Source organism: Manis javanica, chromosome 4, assembly GCF_040802235.1.
Source record: "Manis javanica isolate MJ-LG chromosome 4, MJ_LKY, whole genome shotgun sequence".
Lineage (NCBI taxonomy): Eukaryota > Metazoa > Chordata > Mammalia > Pholidota > Manidae > Manis > Manis javanica.
Window position 1 is genome coordinate 42,650,539 of NC_133159.1, and position 25,913 is coordinate 42,676,451.

The window sequence follows — 25,913 nt, forward strand, 5'->3', positions numbered from 1 at the left end:
TTGTGATTGAATGCTTCGGCCCCACCCCCCAGGCAACCAGCTGGACTGCAGCTGAGGAGAATGTTCTGGACAATGCAGGTTTGCTTGAGCAGCAGCATCTTCTTTTTCTCCCCAAAAGTATGGGGAGGACCTTGCTTACAGGTTAATTGAGTTCAAAATGTACGGTTAGGGATGTTTCAGAAATCAGGTTCTGTGTTAGGTACTTTTAAAATGTTAGAGCATAAATCTTGTTAGGAGGAGACTCTTAGCTCCCTTTTACAGATAAGGAGGTTTAAACTTGTTTAGGCTTATGCAACCTGAAGAAAAAAATTTTATGTTAAAATAAACATAGATATGTTAATGACATAGAACAAAACATCCTCAGTGATTTTAGACAGAAATCCCATGTGGGCTGTGACCTTAAACCTCCCAAAGGAACATTTCCCTTCCTTCACTCATTAAGGGTACTTCAGTGGGAAAGTATGGGAAGCTTTAACTGCCACCATCATGTCAGGACAAAAGTGAGCTGCTGATACAGGCTTTGGGCATGATGCAATCTGGTATGTGGTGGTGTCTCGGGCACTGCCCAGTCTGAGATACATGAACTTGGGCCTCCAGGGCCCTGAAAAAGTACATCTTCTACTACCTGTAGACTCCCCATGTGGTAAGCTCTTTAAGCTCTGGCCGTCAGCCCTTTTTCTCTAATAGTTCTGAGCAATGTGGCAAAAAGTGAATGCCAGGTTAGTTCTAAGTTAAAAGGAACAGATTTTTTTTCATTGATTGGTTTAGTTACATATACAGTGTACCCACAAATGAGTTTTAAAAGTCTTTTTAATGGGTATAGTTAGGGTTCTCTAGAGAAACAGTACCAAGATCTATGTATATAGATATGTAGAAAGAGATTTTTTATGAGGAGTTGGCCCACAAGATCATGCAGACTGAGAAGTTTGTCTGCAGGTTGGAGGCCTAGGAAAGCCAGTAGTGTAGCTCCAGTCCAAACCTGGAAGCCTGAGAATCATCAGGAGGGTGGATGTCCTTAGACAGGAGGAGATGGGTGTCCCAGCTCAAGCAGAGAGCAAATTCACCCTTCCTCTGTTTTTCTTTCAGTCAGACCTTCAGTGGATTGGGAGGTGCCCACCATATACTGGTGAGGGCAATCTTCTTTACGCAGTTTACTGGTTCAAATGCTAATCTCTTCTAGAAACACCCTTATAGAGACATCTAGAAATAATACTTGCTCAGGTATCTGAGCATCCCTTAGCTTCATTAACCTGACACATAAAATGAACCATCACAATGGGACAGGAGAGCGCTGTCTGCCCTTTGGTTCCACCACTTTGTATTTAAATATTTTCTCACATACTCAGTTTCTCTTTAGAGGTTTGGAATTCATTACAACAAATCCCACTAAATCAGACAGTACTTTCTGACACCACCTGGCCCATGAATTTATTTATTTTAAGCAATTTTTGTTCCAGGTAAGAGCCAGTAGAAACAGAACTAGGGACTGCCAGGCCAAGTTTAGGTACTAGTTCTTGGCATTTGTTTGAATATCTGGGTGTTCACATTGTTGTCTTTTTTCGTACATAACCTACTGGATCTCTTTTTCATTGCAATGTGAACCCTTTTGCTGTCTAGCTAAGTTTATTATTTTTAACGGACTTTTATTTTGAATAAGAATATTACTTTAACCTGGCCACCATGTTCTGCTCTTTCATAGTTCATTCGAAACAGAGCAGAACACTGGGATTACTTCAATACAAACAATTTATCTTTCAGGATTTTTCTCTAAGTAGATGAACTTTCCTGACCCTTACACAGCAAAATATGGTGTTTCTGGTCTTCCAGCTCATGGTTACCCTCAATGTGATACAGACACAAGGGCCATCCCAAAGGAAAAGGAGGAAATCGCCTACCCACCCTAGGCCCTGTGCTAGACACTGGGGAACGTAAAGGAAAACAAGATCCCTGCCTGGGAGGACTTCAAAGTTTATTGTGCAAAAGGAAATGATAATTAAATAAATCATACTATATGTCTTACATATGTAATATCTATATAAATAAATCTTATGTATAAAGCAGTAAAGGAGTATGAAAAGTGCTGTGGAGTCAGAGGAAGGGATATGTTCTGCAGGAAGGAGGAGGCATGGAATAAGGACAAGTTCTGGGAATGCTACTAGTTCAAGGTTATTACCATAGGGTACCTGGGGTGACAGGGGAGCTGGAGAAGCAGGTGGAAGCCAGAATTAAAAGGCCCTGGCCACCGGCCAGTGGAGGTAGATTTGTACCTATCAGCCGTGCACCCACAGAAGGCTTTTGAGCCTCTGTTTTAGCTGTTGTACTGGGTGGGCATTATTCCTCGATCCACAGTCTTTAGAACGGAGCCACTGCTGTTCTGCTGGGGACTACTGGTCCCCTTCGCTGTACATAGCTCCTGACGGTTCCTCAGGTTTCAAGGCTTTGAGCGGACTGGATTTGGCTGAGTGATCTTTTTCAGAAAGGTTTTGATATTCTCCCTCTGACCCTATACTCTGTAGGCAAACAGCACTGATGTTTTAGGCTTGGGACAGCCCTGTCTGTTCTCCCCTCAAGGGAGAACAAGTAGATATTCAGTATTTTTGAGTTTCATGTTTAATTCTTAAGGATTTATCATCACCACCAGTTAGTGATCTTCTTGCTCAATTAGGGGTTACCTAAGTAGATAAGGGTCGAGCTGAGACCAAAACTCAGGTCTGCTGATCCCAGGCCAGTGCTCTTTCTGGAATGCTCTACCTTCTGGCACTGCGTAGGCAGTTATGGGACAGACCAAATGTACTTGGCTGCCTCAAGCCCCCATGCCTGAAAGCTGGAGCTAAGGAAAGGCCATGTTCCCAGAGTGGAATTCTGTACCTCAAGCCAGTAAGCATGATTTAATGTCTTTTGATACTTCCCTTTTTTTCTTCTGTAAAATGGGAGCAGAGCCTACTTAATCTTTCAGCTGCAGCTGAGAATAGGCATTGGAGTGTGGTCATTTGCCTTGTGATGGGTGAGGGGTGATGAATCTCTCTTTACGTTGTATAACCTTAGAGTCAGAGTTGGAAGGAATCTTGGAGGTGATCTGTGGTGACAGGCAGCCTCATGTGGTCAGAATACTCCCTAAAGACAGAGGGAGAGCTTTCTGTCTTCAGAGATGTTCAAGCTGAGAATGTATGTCCAAGAGGAAGGGATCCTGCTCTACAGGGGCTTTCTGCACATAAGACGTGCTGGATGACAGAACACGGTTTCTGGCTTCTGCCCACATTTCCTCTGATACTAGCTCAGGTGGGCCTGCAGGGCAGCTGCGCAGTGTTAATTATGCTGTGAAAAATGGTCTGCTGCGCAAACATCACTGTTACTAGTAACATCAACAGCCTCCATTTACTACTCACAGCGCCAGGCACTGCACATAACAATTTATCTCATTTCATATCTAAGATCATGGGAGGTACGTTGAATGATCATGATCTGTTTCTTAGACGAGTTAATGGAGGTTTAGAATTTTGCCCACCATCTCTTAGGGACAGAGTCTGGATCAAATTTCGATTTATCAGATTCCAGAAGTTTGTTTCGGTTTTTCTTTTTCTTCAACTTCAGTTTCTATCTTGCTCCAAACAGCAGGAAGTGGCTATGGAGCAACGTTTCCCGCCGCCTCGGGACTGGAAGACCCGCAGAGCGACGAGCTACTTAGCCCCGCCCGGCGGCGGGCTGGGGAAACCGGGCCTGGCCGTGGGCGGAGCCTGGGTGTGGGAGGGGCCCGGGAGGCCGGAAGTGGCTCCGCAGACCGGAGCGGGCGGGGCTGGAGTCCCTGACGCAGCGTCCCGGGCCCCTGAGGTAGGCGGCTTTGCCTTCCTACACCAGAGCACCCTTTCCCCGAGTTGTCGGCGCCGCAGCTTCCCGGGACGATGGTGGCCCTCCTACTGCTGCGTGCCTGGTTCCGGGGCCCTGCCGTGGGCCCCGGAGCCCCCTGTCGGCCCCTCAGTGCCGGCCCCAGTCCTGGCCAGTACCTGCAGCGCAGCATCGTGCCCACCATGCACTACCAGGACAGCCTGCCCAGGTGAGCCCGGCCGCCCGGCCCCCGCCGCCAGCTCAGGATCGCCCAGCCTCACTCCAGTCACTCACGGCTTTTTTACTCAACTTGCTTCCGCCCCCAGACCTCTACATGGGGTGCTGCCGCATCCTCCAAACGAAATTCTGTGACTGTCAGAATCTCCTGGCGTAGGAACCACAGAACGCTCACATACTCTTCGGAATCCCTCACTGTTCTTTTAGGTTCTCACTTTAAACTCTTCTCAACTCCCTCCCCGTTAACACAACTGAAATCATATACCTAACCAGAGCCTCACATTTTCTCTTGAGAAATGCCCAGCCTGCCTGTCTCTAACACCACCCTACCTCTCCAACTGGGGTGTCCCCTGAAGTACTTTCATGACTGCCCTGTATTCCTGCCCTGAATATGGATAGGCCAGTTCCTGATACACAGTAGTTGCCCTCCCTAAACTTCCCCCAACAGGCCACCTTCCTCGTTTCTGTTACTCAGAACCCTCAGCCCATATCCATGCCTCCAATACCTGGCTCTTTTAGCACTCCATCAGTTCCCCAGACTGGGGACCTCCCCTTCCCCATGTCCTCAGCATTCTCAGTCCAGTCTTTATCTGGAAACCTTTCAGCCCTACAAACCTTCCTCAACTACCGACCAGGTTCCTCCTCCTAAAAAACCCTCCCTAACCCGTATTACCCTCTGTAACTTCATCCCATTCTCACAGAATTCTAGAACACCAGTCTCAGTACCCCTCCCCAGCTCTTAATTCAGATTCCATCCAGAGCCCACCCAAATTTTATGTGTTCCTCCTCACCATAGCTATTCCCCTCCACCTGTGAAACACTTCACCCAGAATCGACTTCTGCTGTGAAAGCAGCCCCCCAAATTTTCCTGTCTCCTTCCCTCATCCAAATTTTCTTTAATTTGGCTTCCAGTTTTCCCAGTCTTTGAATCCCAGCTTAATCTGAGTTGCCAGGTTTCCTTCTCCAGTATTAGAAATTTCCCCAAATTCCTTCACCTTCTAAAACCAAACTTCAGCTTCTCTACTTACCAGTTAGTTCCTCGTGCCAAGTTCCAAATTTGTCTCAGAGACCCTTCTCACTTCCTTTCAACCAAACTGCCATCAGGGATCTCCCAGTGCAGGGGCTAGAGGCCAGGGCTCCCCACCCCATGAATACAACAAAGATTGTGTCACAGGCATCAACCCCAACTACTAGGTTGCTGTTTTTCTTCACATTCAGGAACCCCTAAACCCCTCATTATCACTGCCCACCCTGTTCTTTCATGAAATCATCTCATGAGGTTCTTACAAAACCAACAGACATCTAAAACTAAAATGAGATTATCTGGTCCCAATCCCACTGCTTATATTTGGCAGGAGGAAGGGAGAGAGAAAGAAAAATGGTCTTTGTCCCTTGGGCTAACCCTGTGCAGGCCTCCTCCCTGACAGCCTGTGTGTGAGCTGAGCCAATATGTGGGGTAAAGGTGAAGAATGACAGAACCTGTCTTCCCTTGGCACGCCCAGCAGCATATGGCCTTGGATTTCAGGCAGGCCTGGGTCCCACCCAAGTTGAAGATCAGGGATTTTCTCTATTTTAAAATTGGAAAGCTGGGAAGAATATTCAAAATCGTTCAGTCCAAAAATCTGCAGGAGTCTGGAGCTACAAACGTATATAACCTTAAATAAGGATTCCCTCCAGCTTCCATGACCTCTGCTGTAATTTGGGGGTTAGGTGAGATGAGATTCTTTTATCTCGGAGTTTAGCCTGGTAAAATGTATTATGGTTGACACTCATTTTGATGTCACATGTTATGAAAAGCCCTGGCTTTGAAGTCTGGTAGACCTTTGTTTCCTATTCTGGATCTGATAGTATTTAACTTCAGGTTATTCAGTTAGCTTCTTTGAACCACAGTTCTTACCTATAAGATAGCAATGGTGCTGATATATATATGTGTGTGTGTGTATGTGTATGTGTATGTATATATATATTTTAAGACCCAGTGGGGCTCCCCTGACCACAAAACACCCCAGCCCAATTCTGGAACACAGAATTCTTAGGGCTATTGTAAGATACAGTGAAATAAGATGCAGAAAATAGGAAACTATCCTAATAAGCTGGCATGAGGAAGGACTAGTCCCTCTGTATTAGGTGGTTTGCCTGGACCTCATTCTCCCCCTCTTCCTGTTCCTGTCATATTATTGCTGCCTTTTGACCAGCAGGTCTTGGATTCACTTTCCTCCAGGAACACTTGCACTATCATTTGCATGTTTTTTTGCTTCTTAGTTTTTGTCTCAGTTTTTTTTGGTGTGGTCAATTACATGTAACAAACTTTACCATTTTAACCATTTTTAGGTGTACTGTTCAGGTAGGTGTTATTTTTAGGGATTATTATATACACTGAACAGCTAATCTCACAATATAACACTGCACATTGTGAGGAGACAAGACAGCCTGACCTACTGATTCACATTATTAACCTGACAAACATTTGTTGATACGGACTGGGAGACCAATCAGTTATGGTGAGACGCGTCCCATATGGTGGGGGAGTTGACAGGTAAACAGATAAGATAAAACATAGTAAGTGGGAAGCAGCATTTCATGGTGGTTAAGATCACAAGATGGGGGTTACATCTGATTTTTATCCTGCACTGCTTCATGTGCATACCTGCAGCTCCTTGAGCTCCCTGCAATGTAATTTACAGATGCCTTGAAAGGAGCTAGGGCCTTGAGAGATGCCTGGCAGATCCATCTTAACCACAGGTGCTCCTCTTAGTGTTACTTGAGGAACTGTGGAGAAAGCAGAGTAGTGCAGAGAGATTGGAGGTGACTTCATAACTTGATTTCTAAAGAGTAGAGAATAAATGTTGACTGCAAGTGAGCACCTACTGGAGAGGAAATTGTCACAGTGTGGGCCTTTGTGATAGCAATTTATAGAAACGTCAATTAAATTCACTTAGCAAACAGGAATATAGGAGCTCATGGGCCTGAAAAATACAGGTTGGATTAAGGGGCTCAAATGATGTCATCAAGACTTTGTTTGCCTTCCACTCAGCTCTTTATTTGTGTGACCGTGTTCTCAAGCAGCCTCTCTCCTTCATGGTGACAAAGTGGCAGTCATCACTGAAGGCATAGTTTACACCCTAATCTCTTAGTCACCCCAGTTATTAGATTCTTCCTTCCTGTCATTAAAAAAAATCCTGTAATTCAATCTTACAATTCTCACTGGGTCTTTTTGGGTCTGAACCAGTATGTGTAAAGTCCACCCTTGGATGTTGGGGTGGTGTCAGCTCCACTTGACCACAGACTTTGACTAGGAAGGAGTGCTATTACTACCCCATTTTCCAGGTGAGGAACGGTAGGTACAGGGTGGTCAGCATGCTCAAAGGCCTAGAGCTGTGGCTGCTGAAACCCGAGTTCTGCTGCCGTGGGAGGGAAAGAGTCAGCATGACTCCCGAGGTTGCAGTCACAGAACTGTAAGGGGGCCTCAGAGACCATTTCTTTCAGTTCCTTCATATTACTGATAAAAAAATGGATCACCAGAGATGAAAAGTGACTTATTTCAAAACATTTTTAATTGCTTTATGGAGAGAGAATTCATTTTTTAAAAGCATTCAAGTCAATGGTTTTACATATAATCACAGAGTCGTGCAGCCATCACCACTATCTCATTTATTTCATTACCCCCCCAAAAACACCCATACTCATTAGAAGTCACTCCCCATCCCCCCTTCCACTCCTGGTATCCACTAATCTACCTTCTTAAAAGTGACCTGTTTAAAATTTAGACTCAGGTTTGTCTGGCCTCAAAGCTCACGCTTCCAGCATACCAGGCTGTCCTGTAACAAAGTAAATCTAAAGTTGCAGGATCGTGTTCCCTAGTATGCCTTCACTGTTCCCCCTCGCTGCCTGCCTGGAGAAACCTGTGTAGGTGGCTAAGTTGAAGCTATCAGAGCAGAAGGGCTTACTGACAGGGCAGACAGTCAGAAGAGGGCAGGGGACCCAGTCCTGAGAAAACATAGCCTTTTTGGGCAAGAGGACATAATGGGGGAAAATAGTATCAGGAGAAGATGGTGTCAAAACCAACAGGATTGGAGGTGAGAATTTCTAACCGCATCTTGGACATTCTTTAAGGATCTCACAGACTGCAGTCGGTGGGGGAGAGAAACATAAACACATAAAAGCCACTAAATACGAATAGCGAATATAGAATCCTAGGATGGATAAGTGGTAAAAGAAGGACTAATCAACTAAGTTAGTCAACATACATTTATTAAGTACCTATTTTGTGCTGGCCTGGTGTATAACTGGAGGTCCGAGAAGGTTTAGAGGAAGAATCCTGATGAGTCATGAGCTGTCCTCTAGACAGTCCCAGGAATCAGCTCTGGGTCTTTCTTCCCAGCTCCGTATTCAGTGACATCATGTTAGTGGCTTGAAATTGGCCTGGTGGTAGATTCACAGAAATTGGTAATGCTACAAATCAGGGCTCCACCCCTCCCCACTGGAGAACTGGTTTACTAACTCACCACCCCCTGGAGTGAATAACAGACGAGGATGGGGAGAAGGTGGAAAAACTGGCTTTGAGAAGAAAGAAACTTGTGTAATGCTGACGGCGGGTGGTAGGGGCAAGGGAGATGCCAGTCTTTTCTAGGAGTTGGGGAGTGGCTTTCTTTGGAGAGAAATCTGAAAGCAAGTGGTATTTTCAGAATAGTCAGATTTTTAAAAAGATGAGGAGATAGAAGTACTGGAATGGAAGTTATAGAATATAGGGTAGTTTATTCAGAACAGAATGGGGGTTCTAAAGGTATAACGGAAGTGGCCAGTGAAGAATAACAGCTATTTGGGGCCGAACTGGATGTTGCTGAGCAGAAGGAAGAAAATAGTAGGGCACAGGTTTGTGTCTGATGTAGGAGGTGTTGTAATAAGGAAGCAGGAAATGAGAAGGGAAATGGAAAGGCAATAAACTGAGCTGTTTATAGATATTGATAGGTATCTGGATTCTGTGAATATACATTTAGTGTGTGCTCTGTGTTTAATACCATGTGTCAGATACATTGCTAAATTCCTCATATATGTGTATATGTGCATAATTTCATTTAATCTTCATAATAGCCCAGTGAGCTATTATTTGAGAAATGGAGGAAGAGAGGTCAAGAAAGGTAAGAAAGATCATGTGAATAGTAAGTGAAGGTGCCCAGGATACAAACCCAGATCTGTGAGATTCCAAAGGCTATGAACTTAACTTCTCTGTGTACAAGACATGTTAATGATATACTTGTGCTAGCTCAATGGGGTTGGAACGTGACAGGATTTCAGATCTCTCTGTGAGGCAGTTCTCTCCAACTCACAGAGGAAATGGAGTCTGAGGGACATCAAGTAATTGGCCACCTGTAACCATACAACAAGAAATTAAGTGACAGAGCTGGGACTCAAGCCTAGGTCTGATTCTAGATCTCATTCCCTTTCCAGTATTTCTTATACTTGTAGATTTCAAAGATCAGTAAAATTATGGAGAAAAAGTAGTATTATCAACATTATTTCTTAAAGGACCTGTAATGACTCCCCCAACCAAAAAGGGACAATCTCAGATTTAAGGATATGCTTTTACATTTTTATTTTTTATTATTTATTTATTTTAATATATATATATTTTTTATTTTGGTACCATTAATATACAATTACATGAGCAACACTGGTTACTAGATTCCCCGCATTATCAAGACCCCACCACATACACCATTACAGTTACTGTCCATCAGTGTGGTAAAATGCTATAGAATCACTACTTGTCTCCTCTGTGCTATATTGCCTTTCCCGTGCCCCCCCCCCCCTGCTACATTATGTATGCTAATCGTAATGCCCTTTTTTCCCCTTATCCCTCCCTTCCCACCCATCTTCCCCAGTCCCTTTCTCTTTGGTAACTGTTAGTCCATTCTTGGGTTCTGTGAGTCTTCTGCTGTTTTGTTCCTTCAGTTTATTCTTTGTTCTTACACCCCACAGATGAGTGAAATTTGTGTGACATTTGATACTTGTCTTTTCTGCCTGGCTTATTTCACTGAACATAATACCCTCTAGCTTCATCCATGTTGTTGCAAATGGTAGAATTTGTTTTCTTCTTATGGCTGAATAATAGTCCATAGTGTATATGTACCACATCTTCTTTATCCATTCATCTACTGATGGACACTTAGGTTGTTTCCAATTCTTGGCTATTGTAAATAGTGCTGCAATAAACATAGGAGTGCATATGTCTTTTTCAAACTGGGCTCCTGCATTCTTAGGGTAAATTCCTAGGAGTGGAATTCCTGGGTCAAAAGATATTTCTAGTTTTAGTTTTTTGAGGAAACCTCTATACTGCTTTCCACAATGGTTGAACTATTTTACATTCCCACCAGCAGTGTAGGAGGGTTCCCCTTTCTCTACATCCTCGCCAACATTTGTTGTTGTCTGTCTTTCGGATGGTGACGATCTTTACTGGTGTGAGGTGCTATCTCATTGTGGTTTTAATTTGCATTTCTCTAATGACTAGTGATGTGGAGCATCTTTTCATGTGCCTGTTGGCCATCTGAATTTCTTCTTTGGAGAAGTGTCTGTTCAGCTCCTCTGCCCATTTTTTAATTGGATTATTTACTTTTTGTTTGTTGAGGTGTGTGAGCTCTTTGTATATTTTGGATGTCAATCCCTTATTGGATGTCATTTATGAATATGTTCACCCATACTATAGGATCCCTTTTTGTTATACTGATGGTGTCCTTTGCTGTACAGAAGCTTTTTAGTTTGATATAGTCCCACTTGATCATTTTTGCTTTTGTTTCCCTTGCCCGTGGAGATATGTTCATGAAGAAGTTGTTCATGTTTATATTCAAGAGAGTTTTGCCTATGTTTTCTTCTAAGAGTTTTATGGTTTCATGACTTACATTCAGGTAATAGATGCATTTTGAGTTTACTTTTGTGTATGGAGTTAGACAGTAATCCAGTTTCATTCTCTTACAGGTAGCTGTCTAGTTTTGCCAGCACCAGCTGTTGAAGAGGGTATCATGTCCCCATTGTACATCCATGGCTCCTTTATTGTATATTAATTGACAATATATGCTTGGGTTAATATTTGGACTCTCTATTCTGTACCACTGGTTTATGGGTCTGTTCTTGTGCTACTACCAAATTGTCTTGATTACTGTGGCTTTATAGTAGAGCTTGAAGTCAGGGAGCATAATTCCCCCTGCTTTATTCTTCCTTCTCAGGATTGCTTTGCCTATTCAGGGTCTTTTATTGTTCTATGTGAATTTTAGAACAATTTGCTGTAGTTCATTGAAGAATTTTGTTGGTATTTTGATAGGGATTGCATTGAGACTGTAGATTGCTTTAGGCAGGATGGCCATTTTGACAATATTAATTCTTCCTACCCAAGAGCATGGGATGAATTTCCATTTATTAGTGTCCTCTTTAATTTCTCTTAAGAGTGTCTTGTAGTTTTCAGGGTATAGGTCTTTCACTTCTTGGTTAGGTTTATTCCTAGGTATTTTATTCTTTTTGATGCAATTGTCAATGGAATTGTTTTTCTGATTTGTCTTTCTCCTAGTTCATCATTAGTGTATATGAATGCAACAGATTTCTATGTATTAATTTTGTATCCTGCAACTTTGATGAATTCTGATATTAGTTCTAATAGTTTTGGAGTGGATTCTTTAGGGTTTTTTAATGTACAATATAATGTCATCTGCAAACAGTGACAGTTTTACTTTTTATTTCTTTGTGTTGTCTGATTGCTGTGGCTAGGACCTCCAGTACTGTGTTGAATAAAACTGAGGAGAGTGGGCATCCTTGTCTTGGTCTCGATCTTAGGGGAAAAGCTTTCAGTTTCTCACTGTTAAGTATGATGTTGGCTGTGGGTTTGTCGTATATGACCTTTATTATGTTGAGGTACTTGCCCTCTATACCCATTTTGTTGAGAGTTTTTATCATGAATGGATGTTGAATTTTGTCGAATGCCTTTTCAGCATCTATGGAGAAGATCATGTCATTTTTTTGTCCTTCTATTTGTTGATGTGGTGTATGATGTTGATGGGTTTTCGAATGTTGTACCATCCTTGCATCACTGAAATGAATCCCACTTGATCATGGTGTGTGATCCTCTTGATGTATTTTTGAATTCTGTTTGCTAATATTTTGTTGAGTATTTTTGCATCTATGTTCATCAGGGATATTGGTCTGTAGTTTTCTTTTTTTGTGATGTCTGCCTGGTTTTGGTATTAGAGTGATGCTGGCTTCATAGAATGAGTTTGAAAGTATTCCGTCCTCTTCTAGTTTTTAGAAAACTTTAAGGAGAATGGGTATTATGTCTTCTCTAAATGTCTGATAAAATTCATCAGTGAATCCGATCTGGTCTGGAGTTTTGTTCTTGGGTAGTCTTTTGATTACCGATTCAATTTCATTGCTGGTAATTGGTCTGTTTAGATTTTCTGTTTCTTCCTGGGTCAGTCTTCAAAGGTTGTATTTTTCTAGAAAGTTGTCTATTTTTTCTGGGTTACCCAGTTTGCTAGCATATAGATTTTCATAGTATTCTCTAATAATAATTCTTTGTATTTCTGTTGTGTCTGTCATGATTTTTCCTTTCTCATTTCTGATTCTGTTTATATGTGTAGATTCTCTTTTTTTCTTAATAAGTCTGGCCTTGGGGTTTATCTACTTTGTTTATTTTCTCAAAATACTAGCTCTTGGTTTCATTGATTTTTCTATTGTTTCATTCTTCTCAATTTTATTTATTTCTTCTCTGATCTTTATTATGTCCCTCCTTCTGCTGACCTTGGGCCTCATTTGTTCTTCTTTTTCCAGTTTCAATAATGGTGACTTTAGACTATTCATTTGGGATTGTTTGTCCTTCTTTAAATAGGCCTGGGTTGCTATATACTTTCTTCTTAGAACTGCCTTTGCTGCATCCCACAGAAGTTGGGGCATTGTGCTGTTTTTTTCATTTGTCTCCATATATTGCTTGATCTCTATTTTAATTTGGTCATTGATCCATTGATTATTTAGGAGCATGTTGTTAAGCCTCCATGTGTTTGTGAGTCTTTTTGTTTTCTTTGTACAGTTTACTTCTAGTTTTATACCTTTGTGATCTTGAGAAGTTGGTTGGTAGATTCCAATCTTTTTGAATTTTCTGAGGCTCTTTTTGTGGCCTAGTATTTCTGTTCTGGAAAATGTTCCATGTGCACTTGAGAAGAATGTGTATCTTGCTGCTTTTGGGTAGAGTTCTGTAGACGTCTTTTAGGTCCATCTGTTCTAATGTGTTGTTCAGTACCTCTCTGTCCTTACTTATTTTCTGTCTGGTTAATCTGTCCTTTGGAGTGAGTGGTGTTTTGAAGTCTCCTAAAATGAATGCATTGCTTTCTGTTTCCTCCTTTAGTTCTGGTGGTATTTGTTTCACATATGCTGGTGCTCCTCTGTTGGGTGCAAGGATATTTATAATGGCTATATCCTCTTGTTGGACTGAGCCCTTTATCATTATGTAATGTCCTTCTTTGTCTCTTGTGACTTTCTTTGTTTTGAGGTCTATTTTCTCTGATACAAGTACTGCAACACCTGCTTTTTTCTCCCTATTAGTTGCATGAAATATCTTTTTCCGTCCCTTCACTTTTAGTCTGTGTATTTCTTTGGGTTTGAGGTGAGTCTCTTGTAGATGGGTCTTGCTTTTTTATCCATTCTATTACTCTGTGTCTCTTGATTGGTGCATTCAGTCCATTTACATTTAGGATGATTATCAATAGATATGTAGTTATTGCTATTGCAGGCTTTGGATTTGTGGTTACCAAAGGTTCAAGGGCAGCTTCTTTACTATCTAACCACCTAACTTAACTCACTTATTACAGTATTATAAACACAGTCTGATGATTTGTTATTTCTCTCCCTTCTTTTTCTTCCTCCTCCACTCTTTATATGTTAGGTGTTTTATTCTGTACTCTTTGTGTTTCCCTTAAGTGATTTTGTGGATTGCTGAGTTTATTTTGCATTTAGTTAGTATTTGGTTGGTCTACTTTCTTTGCTTTGGTTTTATTTTCTCTAGTGACAGCTATTTAGCCTTAGGCATACTTCCATCTAGAGCAGTCCCTTTAAAATACACTGTAGAGATCGTTTGTGGGATGTAAATTCTCTCAACTTTTGCTTATCTGGGAATTGTTTAATCCTTCCTTCAAACTTAAATGATAATCTTGCTGGATACAATATTCTCGGTTCGAGGCACTTCTGTTTCATTGCATTGAATAAATCATGTCATTTCCTTCTGGCCTGTAATGTTTCTGCTGAGAAGTCTGATGATGGATAGCCTGATGGGTTTTCCTTTGTAGATGATCTTTTTTCTCTCTCTAACTGCTTTTAATACTCTGTCCTTGTCTTTGATCTTTGCCATTTTAATTATTATATGTCTTGGTGTTGTCCTCCTTGGGTCCCTTGTGTTGGGAGATCTGTGCACTTCCATGGTCTGAGAGACTATTTCCTTCCCCAGATTGGGGAAGTTTTCAGCAATTATTTCTTCAAAGGCATTTTTTATCCCTTTTTCTCTCTTCTTCTTCTGGTACCCCCATAATGCAAATATTGTTCCCTTTAGATTGGTCACACAGTTCTTTCATTCCTAGAGATCCTTTTATCTCTCTCTGCCTCAGCTTCTCTGTATACCTGTTCTCTGATTTCTGTTCCATTAACAGTCTCTTCCAAATCATCCAGTCTGTTCTTAAATCCTTCCATTGTTTGTTTCATTTCTGTTACCTCCCTCCTGAATTCATCCCTTAGTTTTTGAATATTTCTCTGTAGCTTCATCAGCATGCTTATGACTTTAATTTTGAATTTTTTTTCAGGAAGATTGGTGATTTAAATCTCACTAAGCCCTCTCTCTGGCATTTGAGGGATTTTGGACTGAACAAGGTTCTTCTGCCTTTTCATGGAGATGGGAGTGGTTGCCAGGGGGTGGCACATGTGTCAGCTGGGAGAACAAAGTCCCTTCCTGCTTGTCAGTCACTTGTCTGTCTCCTCTGTCTGTGCCGGTCAACCACAGGCAGGGAGCAGCCTCTGGGTTAATCCCCTGAGCTGCGTGGGCAGGGCGGCCCTCAGTATGGTCTAGGGCACTGACGGGGGTTGCAGGCGAGTTGCGTGTGTTCTGCTGTGAGAACAAAGCTTTGTGCCTCCTGAACTCTGCACAGGTGGCAGCCTCTGGGTCTGGGCCGGTTAGCCACATGCAGGCAGAAGCCTCTGTGCTAAGCTGTGTGGTTGCTGTAGGCAGGGCTGCTCCCCGGCTGTTCTGCAGCAATGGCAAGTCAGGCAGTTTGCTTGCAGAGCTGGCGGGAGGGAAGGAAGGGCAGGTTGCTTATCACCGTGAGGAGTTTTGGAGCTGCATTGCCACCCAGGGGGTTAGGGAGCCTGATGTTCCTTAAAGTTCCCAGCCTGCTGGGCCGAGTGTGCCAGGACTATTTTGTCCACCTATTAAACCCTTGTCCCTTTAACACTTTTAAAGCGCCTGCTTTTCTTTTTTCCCAGCACAGCTGGCTGTGGGAACCTGTTCGCAGTCTTAATCTCAGATTTTGCTTTTCCGCTTCTCTAATACCCAGTGCACCATGCAAGGTGTGTCTGTGCTCCCAGTGAAGATTACTGGGACTGGTTGTTTAGCAATCCTGGGCTTCCACTCCCTCCCTGCTCTTATTCTTTTCCTCCCACCATGAGCTGGGGTGGGGGTAGTGCTAGGGTTCCGCCGTGACATGGCTTTGTATCTTACCCCCTTCGTGAGATGATGGGTTCTTGCAGATGTAGCCTGGCTGGTGTACTGTATCTTCTGATCATTCTTTTAGAAATAGTTGTATTTGCTGTATTTTGAAAATATATATGGTTTTGGGAGGAGATTTCTACTGCCCTACTCACACCGCCATCTTGAGAATCCATGTCCAAGGATATGCTTTTAAATTAAGCAGATTTAGCTTTGTGAAAAGCTCGCTATACTGCTCATGCTTTTTCATTTAAACTGTGAACCAATAACTTCAAAACTATGGCCTTTGTCTGCCAAGTACTAGATAATCCAGTATTATGGACTACATTGCTATTTGGCATTTACACTGAAGGCATCTTATATTAGACAAAAATACAGACCTGGTAAGTTTGGCATATTAATTAAGTTATTGTTAATATTTTGTGTAGAAAACACATGATTTTTGTATCTGTGATAAAAATATATATGTAGAATCTATACTACCTCAATTTAGTTCCATTGAGAAAATTTGGTTTCTGTTGTATTAATAACTCAAAAAAAAAATCACTCTGAAAACTTGCTTCAACCCACCAAAGTAAGGTTGGCTAGAAATAACACTCCAGAAGCTTTCTAATAAGAACTTTCTATAAAACTGCCAGTGCCTCTAATTGAGAATTTTAAGAAGAAGGTAAACTTTTGTTAATGTCCCTACTGTGTCAAAACAAAGTCTTGAGAAAAGCAAGTAGGTAACTTTGTAATTATGAGGTAGCTGAGGTAGTGTTTGTGACTTTCTATATCTATCCATGAATGTAAGGGGGTCTAACAGTGCAAAAGTGTTGTGAATGGGTACTCAGTGCAGCCTAAGTCCTTATGGCTGTAAATAATTCTGATTCATTTTTGACATCGTGTTTTGGATAAGCATTGAAAAATAAACTGAAGAACAGTATGTCATATAATAAGGCTTTAAGCTCTGTTCTATGGATAACATTCCAGTTTTCCTAAATGGTTGCTGAATTGAAATATTTTTGATGTATCCATGTTAGTTTGGAGCTGGCAGAGATAACCTAATGGGCTGCAATCATGTTTTGGTACTAGGGGATATCTTCCCATAAACTTGCTGACATGAAAGGGAAAGTACAGCTCACTGTACTGTCCATGTGCTTTCATCTCACTGTGGACCCGTAACTTCATCACCATAGTGGCCATCGGGAATCCACTTAATGAGTAGGCAAGCACATGGGAAGATCTGGCTTCTTCACAGAACTTTAGTGGCTGGCTTGATGGTTGATCCCAAATCTGGCTGGCCCTTGGACAGACCTGTGTCATACATTTGTATGATTTTCTTTTATAAAATGCACAAGATAATTTATAAATAGGACTTACCTTTTTCACCTTTGGGGAGAAAAATGCAGTTGTTCAAACTAAGGTAGAATTAAAATCAGTGTCAGTACAGAGTTAGCACTGGTTTTATAATTGCGACCAGGAAACAGGAATGTTTCAGGCAGCTTCTGCTTCCCCATTTTGAATCTATTAGTATATTTACTAATTTAACTATGGAATTCATCATTAATGCATTAAAAAGTTATTATTTTACTTAAAAAGAAAAAGTTAACAATGATAAATCCTTCTGTTCTGATTTGTCATTGGCTTTCCATTGTTGGTTTTTTGGAGAGGAAATTAATTATCCAGTAATGACTTACTAGTTTTGGTTGTAGAGCTAAATAACCTCTTGTACATCTTGTCACCCGTCCATTGACCTTGCTTTCTTCCCAGGCTGCCTGTTCCCAAACTTGAAGACACCCTTAGGAGATACCTCAGTGCACAGAAGCCTCTCTTGGATGATGCCCAGTTCAGGTAAATACTGAGAACCCTACGTGACCATGGTTGGGTGGCTCAGAAGAGTCTGGCAAGTCATGGTGGGCCAAGCTTTAGGAAGTGTCTGTGATTTAATTGGATCTCCAGGAACCTGGGACCAAGCCTCTACATTTACAGGTTCAGGAGATAAATTTTCACTCATGAAGGGCTGACCAAGCCCTGAGGTGAGAGTCTTTCTAACTAGACTCAACAAGCAATGCTTTATAAAGCCAGAAGGCCATATTTGTCCTGCATTTGGTAGGTGTCCCTGAAGGCTAGCTGGCACCAGCCGTTTGCAGAGGGTGTGTACTCTTGGTGGGGAGGTTCGCTGAAAAGAGCATGTGGCAGACCAGAAGTTTGATTGGGAGCATATGTACTGGGTGGGATAGTGTGTCCCCCAAATTCATTCCCTTCTCAGAACCTCAGTGAGGAAATAGGGTTATTGCAGATTAGTTAAGATGAGGTCAAAGTGGAGTAGGGTGGGTCCTTAGCCTAGTACAAGAAGAGGAGAAGAGACAGAGACAGCCATGTGATGGCAGAGGCAGATCGGAGTACGTCGGCAAGCCAGGGAATGCCAAGGATAGCTGCTAACACCAGACATAAAGACAGGCACAGAGCAGTCTCCTCTCGTCTTCAGAGAGTATAGGGACCTATCAGCATCTTGATTTTGTACTTCTGGCCTCCAGAACTGTGAGAGAATATATTTCTATTGTTTTAAGCCAAAAAAAGTTTGTGGTAGTTTTTTACGGTAGTCCTAGTAAACCAATTTGGAAAATAATGTTGGATTTGTAAAAAAATGTATTGCATTAATGTCTGCTATCCTAGTATAGTGCCCTTCTTAGCTTTATAAATATATATTTTTAATCTTGTAAGGTAGTATATTAACTCTATTTTGCACATAAAGAAATTGAGACTCAGAGAGATCAAGCTACTTGTCCAAGGTCACACAGGTTGAAAGTGACAGATCTAGAATTCAAACTTAACTCTTTTTTGACTCCTAAGCTTGGATCATTTTCTCCATGTCAAGCTGCCTCCTAGATTACAGATTGTTTTATGAGATATTGATTGGTCTTCCTGGTCAGTCATTTTAGTAAGATATCCTAGATTTATCTGTTTTGGATTGATTGCTGTTCTGATCGGAGGTTCTTTCTGACGTTAGTCCTGGATTCTAGGGATATGTTACTGAGGACACAAAGCTCAGTGTGTTGCCATGAATCTAAAAATCAGGTATTCCTTGTTGTGGTATGATTTTATCTTTTCTTGAGCATTTTAGGAAAACAGAACAATTTTGCAAGAGTTTTGAAAATGGGATTGGAAAAGAGCTGCATGAGCAGCTGGTTGCTCAAGACAAGCAGAATAAGCACACGAGCTACATCTCAGGTAGGTTGGTTGGGCTGTGAGTGTGGGATTCTTAGAGCCCTTTGTAGTGGAAAGCATGGCATCTTCTCTCCTGTTTTGTTTTCCAAAGTATTTTTGGTGAGACCAGCACTGAAGTAATACCTCATCCTTTCTTCCTGAGGTAAACATATAGGCTGAGTGTGTTCCTCCTCCCATTAAGGTGTTGACTGGAGTCCATGCCCAAGAACAGTGGCTTGCCTCCTCGGTAGGTAGGATCAAGGCAGAATCTAATCATTGGCTGTGTCTGAAAAGGTTGCAGGATTAAGTCCTATCTCCTATGTGTATCATTCTAGATCCTTCACTATCCAGCCTAACTCGCCTTTCTAGCCTCATCTTTTAACATTCTCCCTGACACACTCATACCTCAACAAAATTGAACAACTCACTATTCTCTCAACCCCCTAGTCTTTCATTCTTCTGTGCCTTTATTCATGTTGTTCCTCCTACCATTTTTCACCTGGCAAATTCTTCCTTTAAGACCCAGGTAGGGTGGTCGCCAGAGGTGGGAGGTGGTAGGGAGTAGGTAAAATGGGTGAAGGGGTCAAAAGGTAGAGACTTCCTGTTATAAAATAAATAAGTCCTGGAGATGTACTCTACAACATTAATAATCTATATTGTATATTTGAAAGTTGCTAAGAATGTAGATCTTAAAAATTTTCATCACAAGAAAGAAAAATTTGTGTGATGATGGATATTAACTAGACTTATTGTGGTGATCATTTTACAGTAACACATGTATCAAATAGTTATGTTGTATACCTGAAACTAATATAGTGTTACATGTCAGTTATATCTCAATTTAAAAAAGAAAAGAAAAAGGAGAAGACCCAGGTAGGATTTTTCTTGTCCAAGAAGGAAACTTTTAATCCTTCTCCCACTCCATTCAGAATTGGTCATTTCAAACTCTATTCCCACAGCACTTCTTTTAGTTTATATTTGTAATAAGGTTATACGTGCATATAGTTTAAAGAATCAAAAAGTTCTATCAGGGTTGTTAGGAAAAACAGCAAATTCTTGACCCTCCCCTCATTTCCACTTCTCACTTTTTCAGCTGCTGATTCTTTTGCTCCCTGCCATTCTCCAAATTGTGTACTCAGATTACTGCATCTTAACTTACTTAGTTTTGGGCATTGTCTATTGCCCCCTCACTGTAGATTAGAATTTAGCAGGCTCTTACATCCCTGCCACGTATGTGAGCGCACATGCACTCCACTCTCACGGCATAGTTATTCAGAGTTTTGGTTAGCTTACTAAGGGTTTTCACCATCATGATCACATAAACAAACACTATTGGCAGCTGGGCTGTATAGCATATTGGGCTTGTTTTTCCTTTCCTGTATGAACATTTTGTTTTTTTCTGAAGTTAACCATTATCTTAAACTTTCTTTTGTTTAGTTTTCTATGTGCTTAGTAATTTATCAGGGAATTATTTTAAGCTCTCATCTTCCTTCATAGTCTGTCTCCAAGTTGCTTTTTTCTTGTTTGTTTTGCCCTCTTTTCTTTCTTCAGGTGCTTAATAATCCTTCTCTTTTGTCCTAGATTTCATTGAAATATTGAAAGCTGTTAGATATTCCAGTTTTACTTTCTCCAGAGAATGAAACTTAAGTCTCCCACTGGAGTGGAGAGATGTCTCGGGGGTGGGAGCAGGGCTCTACTTAAACAGCCTTTAACCAGATACATCAAGGCTGCTGATTACTGAGCTATCTGGGGGTTCTGCTTTGTAAATCGTTCTGTTTCTTGGCTTTCTCTGCTGCCAGCTCAGGGTTGGCTTTCCTGAGTCTGCTTTAGTCATTACCAGTTGCCTAAATGCTTTCCAGCTTCCAATATTTGTTCTTTCCTCCTTTCTCATTCTCTTTGCCTTATTGGTTTATGTCTCTTTAAAGTTCTTATACTGAAGGAATCAGAGGCATAAATTCATATCTTCTTTCATCAACTCTTATCCACTCCCTGCCCAGTACTTCTTTTCTCTTATCATTTTAGTACATTTCCTATGGTTTAATTCTGTTTGTCTCCTTTACCTGAGTTGTTCCAAATCACAGTCCATGTTATTCCTCTCTATATCCCTGGACAGGGCTGACACAGTACTGTTCTCAAGTGATGAAATGGAATGAATGAACTGACAATGAATAGCAGTAACTTTGTATCCATTAGTCCTTTCTCCAGTGCTTTACCTGTCAAATTATTTCTTCCAGTGGGAGATGGTTCTTATTTGTAGAATTTATCCGTTTGCTAATCCCAGCAGGAACTTCCCTTGAAGACACACTTTCTTATAAAATATTGCTTCTGAAATTTTCACAGGCAAAACATCCACAGGGATGCAAAGGGCTAATCTGAATGATCCACATGCATTGGTAGCGATTTCTAATTGCTTTTTGAGCATCTCCTAAAAGAAGGAGTGCATAAGTGTACACAGTACACAGAATGAGGGTGAAAGACTGTCTCGCATATTAGGGTAAATGTCCCTGAAGGGAGATGAAGCAAGAGAAACCTAAGGAAATGGGATGGGAATTAACAGCTATTCTGTTCCAGCAGGACTGTAAGTGAGGTGTTATTATATTTTCTTTCTTTAAGAGTCAAGAAAAGAAACTGAATGAGGAAGAGAAAGCAATACACATTAGGGAAGTGCAAATCAAAACCACAATGATACTACCCACCAGAATGGCTCCAAGCAGAAAGACAGACAATAACAAATGTTGCCAAGGAAGTAGAGAAATTGGACCCCTCATACACTACTGGTAGTAATGGTGCAGCCACTTTGAAAGATACCCTGGCAATTTCTCAAAAGGTTAAACAGACATACCACACGACCTAGCAATTCCACTCCTTGCTGTATCTCCAAGTGACTTGAGAATATACATCCACACAAAAATTGTGCACACCAGCATTATTCATAATAACGAAAAAGTAGAAACAACCCAATGTCCATCAACCGATGAATGGGTAAACAAAATGTGGTATATTCATACAATGGAACATTATTCAGCAATGAAAATAAATGAAAAATAGATGCTTTAACATGGACAAACCTCAAAAACATTATTATAAATAATAAAGCCCCAATGCAAAAGACCACATATTGTATGAGCCTATTTGTAAGTCATGAACTATTTCAGAGCAAAATAATAATCAGAAGTTCACCCTCTGGAGGTTGATGTCATTTCTTCTGCAAATGCTTGATGTTTTTCTTTCTCAAACTTTATTTTTAGGGACTGCATTAACTTTGTTGTTCTTTCTTAATTTTTATTTTTTAGGCCCCTGGTTTGATATGTACTTAACTGCTCGAGACCCCATTGTCCTGAACTTTAATCCATTTATGGCATTCAACCCTGACCCAAAATATGAGTATAACGACCAGCTCAGCAGGGCAACCAACATGACTGTGTCTGCCATCCGGTTTCTCAAGACCCTCAGGGCTGGCCTCTTGGAGCCAGAGGTGTTCCACTTGAACCCTGCCAAAAGTGACACTGATAGCTTCAAGAGACTCATACGCTTTGTGCCTTCCTCTCTGTCCTGGTATGGTGCCTACTTGGTCAGTGCATATCCCCTGGATATGTCCCAGTATTTTCGGCTTTTCAATTCAACTCGTTTACCCAGACCTACTCGGGATGAACTCTTTACCGACGAGAAGGCCAGACACCTCTTGGTCCTAAGGAAAGGACATTTCTATGTTTTTGATGTCCTGGATCATGATGGGAATATTGTGAGTGCCTCTGAAATCCAGGCTCATCTGAAGTACATTCTCTCAGACAATAGGCCTGCCCCTGAGTTTCCACTGGCATATCTGACCAGTGAGAACCGAGATGTCTGGGCAGAGCTCAGACAGAAGCTGGTGAGTTTTGGCAACGAGGAGATTCTGAGGAAAGTGGACTCTGCTGTGTTCTGTCTCTGCCTAGATGACTTCCCCATCAAGGACCTTGCCCATCTGTACCACACAATGCTGCACGGTGACGGCACAAACCGCTGGTTTGATAAATCCTTCAACCTCATTATAGCCAAGGACGGCAGTGCTGCGGTCCACTTTGAGCATGCCTGGGGCGATGGTGTTGCAGTGCTCAGGTTTTTTAGTGAAGTGTTTAAAGACAGCACCCAGACCCCTGCTATCACCCCACAGAGCCAGCCGGCCCACACCGACTCTTCTGCTGCTGTGCAGAAACTTAACTTCAAGCTGAATGATGCCTTAGAGACTGGTATCATTGCTGCTAAGGAAAAGTTTGATGCCATCGTGAAAACCCTCACTGTTGACTTCATCCAGTTTCAGAGAGGAGGCAAAGAATTCTTGAAGAAGCAGAAGCTGAGCCCTGACTCCATGGCTCAGCTGGCCTTCCAGATGGCCTTTCTGCGGCAGTACGGGCAGACAGTGGCCACCTACGAGCCCTGCAGCACCGCAGCATTCAAGCACGGCCGCACGGAGACCATCCGCCCAGCCTCCATCTTCACGAAGAGGTGCTCTGAGGCCTTCGTCAGGGAGCCCTCCAAGCACACTGCTGGAGAGCTTCAGCAGATGATGGCCGAGTGTTCCGCGTACCACAGCCAGCTGACCAAAGAGGCAGCAATGGGTGAGACGGGGCGGGGAGCATGCCTGGGGGTCTCATTGCCCTCGGTGCTGGGGTAAGCCTCAGTAACCCACCCCACACCTGACTGCCACCCTTCCACTAGGCTTAATCCATTTGCCATCTCCCAGGTGATTGTTTTCTTCTACCCAAGCAGTCTGAGCAGCCAGACTAGCCACTAACGATCAGAATGTTCTCTCCTCCTCAGCAGGGATGGGGAAGCATCTAATTTAATCCTCATTTAAGGCCACTTTGAGCTGTGACACGTTCTATCAGACTCACATTTGACAATAGTCCCTGTTACCTCACCTCACTTACAGTGTGTTGGCTTCTGAACTAGGTCATCTCAGAAGCTCTTCCCACATCTAAGTGTTATTCTTTGCTCCTTTGTGGTAAAATTGGAGACCTGGAAAGGACCTGGAGGATCACATAGTCCAATCCTCTCATGTTGCCAAATCTTAGAAGTGAAAGAGACCTCCAAGACCTTCAGGTCTCATCCTTCTCCATTTTATAGGTAGGAAACTTAGACCACTGGCCAGGGTTACACAACAAATTAGTGGGAAAGCTGAAATCAGAACCCTGCTCAAATACCCTTTCCATTGTTCCACTGACTCAATCTTTCTTTTATACTTGACTTAGACTTTGGGTTTTATCTTAGTTTTTGAGTCCATAACCCTCTTCTTATACTTTTCTCAACTGCTTAACCAAACTGATTTCAGAATTTCAAAAATCATACTTTCATTTTAGGCTCATTTTTAGCTTAGCCATTGGCAGGTTTTGGTTTTTTTATTAAGGAAATGTGCTCAAATGAACTCTTCAGAGGTTAGTGAGCAGGAGGTGTGTGTGTGCTGAGGTGACAGACCCTTCCTCCCCTCTCAAGGATCCTGTGAGGGGGATTCCACTACCATGGGTGGGAGGTTTCACCATGGTCCCTTTCAGTTCTGAGATTCTGAGAGTCTGGTTTTCCATTTTTTCTGACAGGCCAGGGCTTTGACCGACATTTATTTGCTCTGCGGTACCTGGCAGCAGCCAAAGGGATTGCCCTGCCCGACCTGTACCTGGACCCTGCCTATGGGCAGATAAACCACAACATCCTGTCCACGAGCACGCTGAGCAGCCCAGCAGTGAATCTTGGCGGCTTTGCCCCCGTGGTCCTCGATGGCTTTGGTTTGGGGTATGCTGTTCATGACAACCAGATAGGCTGCACCATCTCCTCCTACCCAAGCCGCAATGGCCAGGAGTTTCTCCAGTGTGTGGAGAAAGCCTTGGAAGACATGTTTGATGCCTTAGAAGGCAAACCCATCAAAACTTAGCTTCTGGAAGAGTGAACAGCCTCTACTGCTTTGTTGACATGAAAATTGGGGCCTGTGTAGCTAATAGGTGCTGTTCTGTGACTAATGAAACTAACGATGAGGTGCCTGAGCAGCCAGTGCTGCAAGGCTTGAGCTTTGAGGTCATTGTTTTACAGCTAAGGTGGGACTTCCAAGTGGGACTAGATCACAACTAAAGACAATGTGAGATTTCAATTTTAAGGGCATTTGGTCAGGAAGTGGGGTTTGGAAAAACAACTCAGGCCTATTTACTGTGTTGAAGCAGGAATAAAATTTAATTGTTGCTTGGAGATGGTTCCTCTTAATTCCTTTTTTTTTTTTTTTTACTTAATTTCCTAATCTCCATGAAGAACTTTGGAGCAGTAAATAGTAAATCCAGGAAGTCCAGGTAACAGCAAGTTCCCACCGGCCCCTGGCTCTTCAGGTGACTGTGGGAGCCACTGTTTCATCCTCCCTAAAAACTTGCCTCTCCCTCCTGGGACATCCTCTCTTTAAAAATCCTCTTCTTTTTCTTTCTTTTTTTTTTTAAGGTTGAATAAAAATATTTTTGGTGAATTTTTTTTTTTTTGCTATCATTAATCTACAATTACATGAAGGACATTATGTTTACTAGGCTCCCCCCTTTACCATCCTCTTCTTTTTCTAAGTGAAACTGCTGATGCTTTATTTTGAAAGTCCTGCTGCAATAAGGGCTATTCCTATGGATTTAGGGAATGCTATTTTACTATTCTTCTGGCCAAGTGAGGATCTCTAACTGCTGTGTATTTAATACCAGTTGAATCCCACGTGCTAAGTATGGACTAATGGAGAAGTGATTATTCTGTACATTTTGTGCTTCAAACTTCTTTGAGTGAACATAGAATTTTTTTGTTAACAATTTATTGTTCAAGCACTGAAAATGTAACATGAAAGGAAAGGTGTTCTGTTCTGTTTTGTTTGTTTTTTGAAAAGGAAGGGGTTTTGTTTGTTTTTAATTTTACCTGCATTCCCAGTGGCTTGCCCAGCAAGTTACTGGAC

The 25,913-nt window shown here is 42.0% G+C and overlaps 1 protein-coding gene across 1 annotated transcript; it reads left to right on the forward strand.

Moving 5' to 3' along the window:
* The first annotated feature begins 3,773 nt into the window (after positions 1–3,773).
* Positions 3,774–25,186, forward strand: CPT2 (carnitine palmitoyltransferase 2). The gene is made up of 5 exons (XM_017679813.3): positions 3,774–4,051; positions 17,537–17,617; positions 18,891–18,997; positions 22,267–23,571; positions 24,547–25,186. Exons 1-5 carry the CDS (start codon positions 3,900–3,902, stop codon positions 24,876–24,878), a joined length of 1,977 nt encoding a protein of 658 aa, XP_017535302.3. The 5' UTR covers positions 3,774–3,899; the 3' UTR covers positions 24,879–25,186.
* The last annotated feature ends 727 nt before the right edge of the window (positions 25,187–25,913 follow it).

Bases quoted from the DNA above. Each gene is read 5' to 3' on its own strand.
- CPT2 (XM_017679813.3), top strand. From the start codon at position 3,900: ATGGTGGCCCTCCTACTGCTGCGTGCCTGGTTCCGGGGCCCTGCCGTG. The intron at 17,618-18,890 runs GTAAATACTGAG...TGAGCATTTTAG, and splicing joins TTGGATGATGCCCAGTTCAG to GAAAACAGAACAATTTTGCA. The intron at 18,998-22,266 runs GTAGGTTGGTTG...TTTATTTTTTAG, and splicing joins GCACACGAGCTACATCTCAG to GCCCCTGGTTTGATATGTAC.